Source organism: Carlito syrichta, unplaced genomic scaffold, assembly GCF_000164805.1.
Source record: "Carlito syrichta isolate Samal-C Ts95f unplaced genomic scaffold, Tarsius_syrichta-2.0.1 Scaffold309481, whole genome shotgun sequence".
Lineage (NCBI taxonomy): Eukaryota > Metazoa > Chordata > Mammalia > Primates > Tarsiidae > Carlito > Carlito syrichta.
This window is the reverse complement of record NW_007253577.1, coordinates 91,859-102,807: the sequence shown is the minus strand read 5'-3', so window position 1 is coordinate 102,807 and position 10,949 is coordinate 91,859. Positions and strand designations below refer to the sequence as shown.

The window sequence follows — 10,949 nt, the reverse complement described above, 5'->3', positions numbered from 1 at the left end:
CCCACCATCGTCGCCCCCTCCCTCCCCGCTGGAGCTGCCTAAACTCAACCAGCTGCGGCCTCTCCTCCACCTTGCCTCCTCCTCCCGCTTCCGGCCGCGGGGGGGCCCGAGGCTGGGGAGGGCCGGGAGAAAGAAGGAGAGGCGTGTCTCTGCCGCCCTCCTGGGTCCTTCCTCCCAGCCGCAGGTCCTCCACAGCCCAGTCCTTCGACGCCTTCAGTCCTTCCTCGCGCATCATTCATTCAGCCACAATGTGACCCTGGACCAGTCAACCAGCCTCACTGAGCCTCAGTTTGTACATCAGTAAAGGAAGGGAGGGGGTGGCTGTGCGGAGGAAGTGAGGTGCTGGCTAGCTCCGCGCAGATGATCAGCTGATACTAAGAGCCGCAGGCTTCTGTGGCTCTTAGTAGCAAGCCCTCAGGGGAGGACTGTCATATCTCCACTCAACAAATGCATTATTATTGTTTGTTTATCCCCCCTACAATCGTTGGACTCTATTGTGTGCCCCCACTCAGGGCTGGGCAAAGGACCGACACTTGCCTTTCCCTCTCCCAGAGGTCACCATCTGGAGGGAGTTCCCGACCTTGACCCCCCAAAAAAGGCTAGGACAGGCTGGGCGCAGTGGCTCATGCCTGTAATTCCAGCACTTTGGGAGGCCAAGGTGGGAGGATCACTTCAGCTCAAGAGTTCGAGACCAGTCTGGGCAGCCTAGCGAGACCTCATCTCTACAGAAAATGAAAAAATTAGCCAGGTGTGGTGGTACTCACCTGTCATCCCAGCTGCTTGGGAGGCTGAGGCGGAACGATTGCCTGAGCCAGGAGGTTGAAGGTGCAGTGAGCTGTGATCGTGCCACTGCACTCCAGCCTGGGTGACAGAGTGAGACCTCAACTCGGGGAAAAAAAAAAAGGCTAGGACGCCAGTGTCTGTGAGAGTCTTGGGTCTTCCACGCAGTAAGACCCTTAAAGATCCTTCTTGTGCTGCCTCGCAGATGAGGACACTGAGGGGAGAGAGGGGCAGGGCCAGCTCGAGGTCCACAGCACATAGGTGGCAGGGCCAGAACCGGAACCCAGGTTTCTGGTCTCCCTGTTCACTACACTCTCCCACAAGGAGCACTCACGGGGGACTGACTGACAGACTGGCCTGTCCGAGGGGCCGGAGCTGGCTGGGGTGGCCTCATGCCCACCCGTTGCTCCCAGCTTTGTACTGAATCTGGGCAAAGACAGCAACAACCTGTGCCTGCACTTCAACCCCCGCTTCGAGGCGCATGGGGACGCCAACACCATCGTGTGCAACAGCAAAGACGGCGGGGCCTGGGGCGCCGAGCAGCGGGAGGCCGCCTTCCCCTTCCAGCCGGGAAGTGTTGTGGAGGTATGCCAGGGCCTGGATGGGCAAGGACGGGGCTGGGTGTCATGGCCGGTGACCAGGGCCCCTCTGCTCGCCCTCCCCGCTTTGCTGTATGATGGCTGCTGAGTGCCATCTCATCTGAACCTCAGCGGCCTCCCCCGTGAGCCAGTGTGTGCAAGAGCTATGTGAGGACAGGCCTCCTGACCTCACCACCCTTCTCCACCCCCAGGTGTGCATCACCTTTGACCAGGCCAACCTGACCATCACACTGCCAGACGGATACTCGTTTAAGTTCCCCAACCGCCTCAACCTGGAGGCCATTAACTATATGGCAGCTGACGGTGACTTCAAGATCAAGTGCGTGGCCTTTGAGTGAAGCCAGCCAGCCCATGACCCCCAATAAAGGCAGCTGCCTCTGTGCCCCCTGAATAGCCTTGTGTGTGTGCGTGGTGTGTGTGTGCGTGTAAGAGGGGTTCCCCAACCCCAGCCCTGGACTTCCTTCATATGTACCTGCTAAGTTCCAGTGACATTTTCTTGGTCCACCAGGCCAAGCAGAGAGAGCTTGACACACAGTAGGGAGCTTGGTGGCCACCAAGTAGAAACCAGTCTCTGCCCTAAACTGTTCTATCCAGTGGATTCCAGCTCACAGAGATGTATAAATGAAACCAAGGAGGAAGGAGGCAAGGACAGACCCAGGAAGAAGAGAGAGGGGTGGAGGGAAGAGTAACCCCTCTCCTTTGCCTTCATGAGCTTAAAAGAGATTTGGAGTCAGACAATAAGGAGCTGCCAGCTCTGTGGGCTTGTGCATGTTAACTGACCTCTCTGAGTCTCAGTTTACTAATATGTTCAAGGGAATAATAGTGGGTAGCCTATGTGGGATTGTGTGAAGATTAAATGGGGTGTATAAAAAAGGCCAAGTTCAGTACCTGGCACTTAGTAAATGCTCAGTGGATAGTGGTTTCCTGTCCCTCCTCCACTACTTTTTTTTTTTTTTTTTTTTTTAAGGAGATGGGATCTCATTATGTTGCCCGGGCTGGGGTGCCGTGGCTAGTCACAGGCGTGATTAAAGCACACTCCAGCCTTGAACTCCTGGGCCCAAGTGGTCCTGGCTCCCTGCACTAACTTCTGAAATTTTATTATTCCAATTTGAAGAGGAGGAAATGGGCTCTGTTTGAGTGATGAAACAACTCCCGGGTCTGTACCAAGTCCAGCTGAACCTGCGGGGGCTCCCCAGACATCCTGGGTTTTGTGGTGCCTAGCCATGTACCCTCCTTTGCTTGGGCGTGAGGGTAACTAAGAGGCTAGTCTGGAAGCTGCCAGCCCTGTGGTCCTGGGCAAGTCCCCCGCCCCAACAGTAATATGGGCTTGGGTGATGGCCCTGACACCCACCTGCTAGCTTCTGATTCTGTAGTGGAAGAGGCCGGGCCGGGGGCTATGTTGACCCCTGCAGGGAGAAGCAGCAGAAGCTGGCAAATCGAGGTCCAGCCTCCAGGCCTCCTGTTGCACTCAGCCTCTTACTTGGGGAGTGTGGGTGCCTCCGCCTGAGATGAGGTCTCTGTGATCCTGTCCTCTCCTGATTTCCAAAGAGGATGTTCCTTCTGAGACCTAGGAGAGCACTGCTTAGCCCAGACCCATCACACCACCCATCACAAGTGATGCTGCTTGAGAGGATGACTGGAGTGCCCTGGAGATGCACTCCCGGCACCTTTTCCTTCCTGCTTGCTGCTGCAGTGGGATCTTCCCATGGTCACTACATGCCTGGAAAACAGCTACAGGAACAGAGCCGAAATTCCTGAAGGCTTAGAATCAGAACATCATCAGGCTTCCCAAAACCCCAGGGCACAGTCTCCTGAGGCACGGTGGGTGGGTGGGGGGGGGCATGGCAACCCTCACTGTCTAGGACAGCTGGCACTGGCTGTGAGTAGGTCCCTCACACCCCCAGACTCAGTTTCCACATCCATAAAATGGCGTTCATTTGGGTGAATGAGTTCCATCTCAGTGAGTCCCCCGGGATCTGAGGGGGCCCACCTCCACCAGAGGACAAAGGGGGATGGAGCACACATGCTGGGAACGCCCATGAGCCACACCCAATCTCCAGGCTCTCCTGGAGCTCCCCAGTGGCCACCCAGCCAGAAACTGCTTGGGAAGCCAGGCTGCAGATGGGGCGCCCTCTGCTGGACACGGGCATCAGAGAAAGCGTCCCCTCGGCAGCCTTTCCCTGGTCCTTGGCATTCACCCACACTGACTCTCCCTACACTGATCTAGTACCCACAGTACACCAGGACAGGGGCTACAATCGGGCAGAGGAAAGCCCTGAACACACAAAGAGAGAGGCCACTGGGTGTGGAGGAAGGAGACGGGGCTTGGATCAGAAACCTGTGTTGCAAACACAGAAACCACGGCTGTGTGCCCTTGGGCCAGTTAGTCAGTGTCTCTGAACCTCAGTTTCATTTCCTCATCTGTCAGAATGAGTTGATGCCGAACTAATAGCTTCCACTGGGGATTGGCTGAACTAATAATAGAAATGCCTGGTGTCTGACACGTGGCAGGGGCTCTGTAGATGTTGGTTCCTTTCACCCCTTTTTTTTTTTTTTTTTTTTGCCGAAAGATGTTCAACTGTATGGATGTACCACATTTTGTTTATCCATTCTTTTGTCAGTGGACATTGCTATGGTGGAATAGTGGGGCTATGAACATGGGTATGCAAATATCCCTTTGAGACCCTGCTTTTAATTCCAATGTATACCCGATGGGATTGCTGATAGTTCTATTTTTAGAGCCGCCCTGCTGTTTTCCACAGTAGTTGTATCATTTTCCAGTCTTGCCAACAGTGCACAAGGGTTCCAAATTCTCCACATCACCAACACTTTTCTTTTTTCTTTTTTCATAATAGCCATCCTAATAGGTGTGAGGTGATACTCATTGTAGTCTTGATTTGCATTTCTCTAGCGATTAGTGATGCTGAGCATCTTGTCATGTGCTTGTTGGTCATTTGTATATCATCTTTTTGTTGTTGTTGGAGTCTTACTCTATCATCCAGGTTGGAGTACAGTGACACGCTCATGGCCACTGCAGCCTTGACCCGCTGGGTGCAGGCTATCCTACCTCAGTTTTCCAAGAAGCTGGAGCTACAGGTGTGTGCCACTACGCCTGGCTAATTTTTAAGATTTATTGTAGAGACGAGGTCTCACCAAGTTACCCAGGCTGGTCTGGAACCCCTGGCCTCAGGCAATCCTCTAGCCTCGGCCTCCCAAAGTGTTGAGATTACAGGCATAAGCTGCATCCGGCTTGTATATCATTTTTAGAGAAATGTCTATTCAAGTCCTTTGCCTATTTTTAATTGGGTTATTTGATTTTTTTGTTGTTGCAAACATTTTATATGCAAATTTTCCATCTGTATGTCTTCTTTGGTAAAGTGTCTGTTTAGATCTTCGACCCTTTTTTTTTTTTTTTTTTTTGAGTTGGAGTCTCTCTCTCTCTCTCTCTCTCTCTCACCCAGACTGGAGTACAGTAGCCGCTCCCGGCCACAGCAGCCTCCACCTGCTGGGCTCCGGCGATCCTTCCGCCTCAGCCTTCCAAGTAGCTGGAACTACAGGCGTGCGCTACATGCCCGGCTAATTTTTTATTTATTGTAGAGATGAGGTCTTGTCAAGTTGCCTGGGCTGGTCTCGAACCTATGGGCTCAGGCAGTCTACTCGCCTCAGCCTCTCAAAGTGCTGGGATTACAGACTGAGCCACCGAGCCCAGCCCCCAAGAAGTTTAGTAGAGTTCTGTCCTCAGGCCGCCGGGGCTCTACCCTCAGCACCTGCTCTTCTTTCCTGTATGACCTCAGGCAAGTGACTGCACCTCTCTGAGCCTCAGTTTTCTTCTCGGTAAGAGGGGGATCACACTTCATAAGAGATCATCATAAGGACGCCTGTAGTCCCAGCTGCCCAGGAGGCTGAGGCAAGAGGATCACTTGAGCCCAGGAGATCAAGTTCAGCCTGGGTAACAGTCAGATGCTGTCTCTAAAAAAAAGAGAGATAATAATGTAAAGAGCTAAATAAATGACAGTTGCTCTTACTTTTTTTGATCATTATCTTTATCATCATTTCTCTCAAGAGAGCGAGTCCTCTCTTCCTGTGCCTGGTGCACAGTAGATGCTCAATAAACGTAAAGATCATTTCAAGCAGAAACCAAGACAAAAATGGTGGTGGGTGTTTTTGACCATGAGCTGAAGGAAAGGGTTATTGAGCTTTGGGAATCTGAGGGACCCCCCTGCCCTGGAGCGGGGTTACCAGTCCCTTGTCTTCCTTCCTGGGGCAAGGGAACCTGAAACCCCATGGGAAGGGTTTGGAGCAAGTGTTCACCCGAGGCGGCAGACCTCATTCCGCACTGGGGGCTTTCACGGATGTGGCCTCCCTGGGTCCCAGCAGCTCCTGCTAGGTTGGGCTGAGAGGGCCAGCCTCACAGAGGTCCCTCCTTACGGGTTCCCATCTCTGGACGCTCTAGGGGGACAGAACCATGCTGTGTACAGGGCAGCAGTCAGGAGAGAGGCTTCGGGTGACTTGGTCAAGTCATTCCCCTCTCTGAGCCTCTGTTTCCTCATCTGTAAAACAGGGATGGAAGCAGCACCACCCTGCAGGGAGGTCATGAGGACCAACAGGGGTGATCCATGTGGGGCTCTGAGAACACTCAGCGTAGGGAGTCTGAAAGAATGGACCGTGCGATCATGCTCAGTGATCTATCACAGCAACAAAGAACAGAGAACCATACGTTCTCACTCATATGCAGACCTTGAGCAATTATAATGCTACAAGAAAGCGTTTGGCAGTAATGGGAACCTGTCAGGGGAGGCGAGGTGGGATTGGCAGTTGAGGGAAACCACTAGGGGAGGGAAGGGCATACGTCATCAACAAGGGTACCTGCATAATCAATATTTGTATACCTAACCCTGAATTGTACCCAACATCTTTATTTATTTATTTATTTTGAGTTGGAGTCTCACTCTGTCACCCAGACTGGAGTGCAGTGGCCGCTCCCGGCCACCGCGGCCTCGACCTGCTGGGCTCCAGCTATCCTTCCGCCTCAGCCTTCCAAGTCGCTGGAACTACAGGCGCGCGCTACCACGCCCGGCTCATTTTGATTTATTGTAGAGATGAGGTCTCCACGGGCTCAGGCAATCCACTCACCTCAGCCTCCCAAAGGCACGGGATTACAGGCTGAGCCACCGAGCCCAGCTAGCATCTTTATAATTAAAAAAAGGAATAAATGGATCTCCAAAATGCAAAAAAAAAAAAAAGGACCGTGAAGAGGGAAGGGGCCCACGAAGGAGTAGTAAGAGAAGCAGGCTGTGGCAGCACCTCCACTTTTAATCTACAACAACTCTGGGTGGAAACGGAGCCCCGGTAAACCGAGCTGAACCAGGCGGAGGCATGCTAGTTGCAGAAGACGGCTCTCTGGGCATCTCCAGGGGTATCACTGTGGCCAGGGTGATGCGTCTACCTAGAGGTAGGGCTCAAGGGTAGACTTCTGCCTAGGCAGGTCAGAGCAGCAGCTGTTCAGCACCCTGAAGCCCTATCGTGAAGGCAGCACCTGCAGGGCACTGGACCACAGGAGTGGAAAGGTAAGGACCGCACTTTGAGAATTACTCCCTCTTAACGCCCAACATGGAATCTGCAAGCAGAGGAGAGTTATGGAATGAATTCTACCTTCATGGAGTACTGCACCTACTGTGTTTCTGGCCCCTTCTAGAATTCAGGAATGCCTCTTGTTCTCCAGAGGGGCCTGTTAGCTACTTGGGGGGTGATCTCTCAGGCCAGTGGCCCAGGGAGCTGGGCAGGGAGGCCAGAGACCCGGGTTCAAGTCTCAGCATGGCCACAGTCCCTTCCCCTCTCTAAAATAACAGTTCCCTTCTCTGTGGGCCTGGCATACATTAGGCACTGAATATATTTGTGTTTACCTGCTCTCTGAACTTTGGTCCCCCCATTTGTCAAAGCAGAGGGTTGAGTCCTAAGAGTCTGTTATTCCTCTGGTAACCCCACTCCTCAGCCAGTTCTGGGGTCACTTTCTCCGGGAAGCCCTTCCTGATCCTCCGCACGGGAGGAGCCAACCCTGAGCTCTTGCAGCCTCCAGAGCTTCTCTCCGCAGGGGCATCATCCCGGCTGTAATGACCATTGATCCTGCTGGACCAGCCAATCTGGCACTCAGAACAGAATCTGACAGCACAAAAAGACTGGGGAATTCAGACCTACAATCCAAGTCACTAAAAACACCTTCAGGTGTTGTTTTACTGCATGCCTTCACACCCATGCCCTCATTTTCAGTAGAGGATGTTATTACATGCTCATTCCATCCTTGGGGAAACTGAGGCACAGAGAGAGGTAGCTGTGTATGTATGTATTATGTTATACAAACTTTACATAACTCATTTATTCCTCACAATGGTGGTTGTCAAAGTTTGGTCCGTGGGTCAGCAGCATTAGCATTCCCTAAGAATTTGCTAGAAATGGAAATTCTGGGCTGGGCACAGTGGCTCACGCCTATAATCCTAACACTCTGGGAGGCTGAGGTCAGAGGATCTCTTAAGGCCAGGCATTCTCAACCCTAGAGACCCATCTGTACAAAAAAAAAAAAATGTTTTTAAAAAAGGATATCCTGAGCCGGGCTCGGTCGCTCAGCCTGTAATCCCGCGCCTTTGGGAGGCTAAGGTGAGTGGATCGCCTGGGCCTGCGGGTTCGAGACCCGCCTAGGCAGCGAGACCTCATCTCTACAATAAATCAAAAAATCAGCCGGGCGTGGTAGCGCATGCCTGTAATTCCGGCTACTGGGAAGGCTGAGTGAGGCGGAAGGATCGCCGGAGTCCAGCAGGTCGAGGCTGTGGTGGCCGGGAGCGGCCACTGCCCTCCAGTCTGGGCGACAGAGTGAGATGCCAACTCAAAAAAAAAAAAAGGATATCCTGGGACCACCCCAGATCTGCTGAGTAGGTGCACGCCTAAATTTGAGAACCACTGTCTTACTTTAATGGAGATACAGCGAGAGCCCTTTTTCCCCGCCTAGGCCCACACAGCTGTAGGCGGGGACCAGTATTCAAATCCAGACAGTTTGGCTGTCTTCTGGAGACCAAGAAGCTAGCATTAGAACCAAAAGGAGGGTCAGTCAGTACAGTAATTTTTGGCCATTCACAAATAACTCTATATTGAGCGTTTACTGTGTGCCAGGCACGGTCCTAGGCAATGAGGTTCGGGGGCCTCGCTATCACTGAAGCTAATCCGGAGGGAAAGGTAGGGCTTGGCGTCATCAAGGGGACAGGGACCAGCACATTACGCATCTGGAGACACCGGGAGGAAAAATGTTGGGCGACCCCTTTAAAAGGCGGGGCCTGGCCGGCGGAACTGTAGAGCCTGGGCGAGAGGTGCGCGCGGGAAGACGCCGACGCTACCCCCGGAAGTGCCTCGGGTTAGAGGGAGCCGCGCGGTCCAAGGCCTTGCCGCCATGGGCCGCAACAAGAAGAAGAAGCGAGATGGTGCCAACCGGCGGCCTCGGCTCGTTCTCAGCTTCGACGAAGAGAAGCGGCGGTGAGTGGCAAGGCCGGACCAGATTCCCCTCGGACTCTTCGGCAAGGCCGGGGCCAGCCGCGATCGGGCACGCTCCCGCCCGGCCCTTCCGGCCCCGCCCGCCGGGCGTGGCTAGAGAACTCCCCTCGGACGTCCCATCCCCCGCGGTCGTTTCTCCCTCCGCGGCATCCCACCTCGCCTAGGTCTCTGGGCGCGGCCAGACAGCCGGGAGCTCGGGGCTCAGAACAGTGGCTGCGACCACCCCAGCCCCTCCCAGTCCGTCGGCCGGCCTCGCAGGTGGGCTCGCAGCGGTCGCTGATGAATAATGAGCGAATGAAACGAGAGTGGCTTAAGTTCATTCATTCGCCCAACAGACGTGTATTGGGCTCCTGCGGTTTGCCCGGCCGCGGCGGGCCAGGAAGCTGAACCCAGAGGTTCAGCCTCAGTGTCCGGCCGGACAAATAAATGACACATGGTACTGGGTCATCGAAAAGCCCAGTGCTGGGCTCCGGAACAAAGTGGGAACAGAGCAGCGGGCACCAGGGAGATGAGAAGGGACTGAGATCTGATGGAGAAGGGAAGGAGATGCTGGGCGTCGTCAGGAAACTCCCAGCGTGCATCCACAGACCCTGGAGCCGGGTTCGGTGGCTCAGCCTGTAATCCCGCACTTTGGGAGGCTGAGGTGAGTGGATTGCCTGAGCCCGCGGGTTCGAGACCCGCCTGGGCAACTTGGCGAGACCTCATCTCCACAATGAATCAAAACTTGCCGGGCGTGGTAGCGCATGCCTGTAGTTCCGGCTACTCGAAAGGCTGAGGCGAAAGGATCGCCGGAGCCCAGCAGGTCGAGGCTGCGGTGGCCGGGAGCGGCCACTGCACTCCAGTCTGGGTGACACAGTGAGACTCCAACTCAAAAAAAAAACAACAGACCATAGAGGTGGATTCAGGGTCAGGTGTCCTGGGGATATGGGTGTTGGTCCAGTGGAGGGTTTCTGGAGGTCTGGGTGAGGGTGCTGAAAGCCCTGCTGGAAGTGGCTTAATCCTCTGGTGAGATTTGCCCGTGTGAAAGGGGTCACCATCTTTTCTGTGTGTGCCCACCACCTGACCCTGTTGCTTGAAGCTGAGAGCCCTGGAGACTACTGAGTAGAAAGAGGCAGCATCTTTGTTACTTTCCTAAACTTAGACTCTCTACTCTCTGTGACCTTGGGCAAGTAACCTAGACGCTCTGTGCCTCATGCCCCCATCTGTAAAATGGGGACTGGTTCCTACTGCACATGTTATGATTACTAAATGAGCTAATATTTGTCTGTTTGTGGCATCATGCTTGGTACTGAGTGCAGCATTGGCCGTTTTTTTCCTAGAGCAGGCCCTTTCTCCTGACTCTCTCCTGCCTCTTGCTGGCTTCTTCCTGTAGGGAGTACCTGACAGGCTTCCACAAGCGGAAGGTGGAGCGGAAGAAGGCAGCCATTGAGGAGATTAAGCAGCGACTGAAGGCAGAGCAGAAGAAGCTCCGGGAACAGGTGCAGAAGAGGAGGATAAGAGGGAGGTTTTTAACTCCCAGGGGACTTGAGGCCTCGAATTTCCTTAATAAAGGCAGCTGCAGGGATGGGATGTGTGGGCGGGACCAGGGAGCAGTTTATATAGGTAGAAGCTCTGAGGGCCCAGGTCCAGGGAGGGTGGAGGCTGATGTCTCCTGATCTTGCAGTGTGAACCATGGCCTCACTCCCCCAGGAGGTAAGCAGTACCCCTACCTGAGGTGGGGCTAAGAGCCCATACTTACTATGTTCCCTCGCTTTTTGGTTTCAGCGCCACCAGGAATACTTGAAGATGCTGGCAGAGAGAGAGGAGGCGCTGGGTAAGCCCCATCCTTGTCCTGATTTCTATGTCCCTTGGTAGGTGGAAGGGGAAGGGTGTAAGGCTGTACAGAGCTGACCTCCTTAGCTCTGGGGGTCTTGGTGGTGACCTGAGACCATCCGGGGGTGGTCCTCTAGCACTTCTAAGTGCAAGTGGATCAGAGATGAGAAGAAGGAGACCCAAACCTCATGGTAAGCCTAGCCAAGTTTCTGAGGAATGGAG

The 10,949-nt window shown here is 53.9% G+C and overlaps 2 protein-coding genes across 6 annotated transcripts in view; both read left to right on the top strand.

The window, feature by feature from the left end:
• Positions 1 to 10,949, top strand: part of LGALS1 (galectin 1) — a 19,752-nt gene that overhangs the window by 1,554 nt on the left and 7,249 nt on the right. For 2 of the 4 annotated variants that reach the window (XM_008067335.1, XM_021717235.1), the window contains exons 3-4: positions 1,194 to 1,365; positions 1,571 to 1,770. In XM_008067335.1, the coding sequence (XP_008065526.1) occupies positions 1,194 to 1,365; positions 1,571 to 1,717 (319 nt within the window). In that variant the 3' untranslated portion in view covers positions 1,718 to 1,770. Of the gene's footprint in view, positions 1 to 1,193; positions 1,366 to 1,570; positions 1,771 to 10,949 lie in introns of those variants that run through there. The other 2 variants (XM_021717236.1, XM_021717237.1) reach the window with 2 other exon arrangements.
• The window catches only part of NOL12 (nucleolar protein 12), a 7,271-nt gene continuing 2,287 nt past the window's right edge, over positions 5,966 to 10,949 (top strand). The window contains exons 1-4 of one of the 2 annotated variants that reach the window (XM_021717234.1): positions 5,966 to 5,969; positions 8,784 to 8,897; positions 10,288 to 10,393; positions 10,680 to 10,728. In XM_021717234.1, the coding sequence (XP_021572909.1) occupies positions 8,815 to 8,897; positions 10,288 to 10,393; positions 10,680 to 10,728 (238 nt within the window). In that variant the 5' untranslated portion in view covers positions 5,966 to 5,969; positions 8,784 to 8,814. Of the gene's footprint in view, positions 5,970 to 8,742; positions 8,898 to 10,287; positions 10,394 to 10,679; positions 10,729 to 10,949 lie in introns of those variants that run through there. The other variant, XM_008067334.1, reaches the window with a different exon arrangement.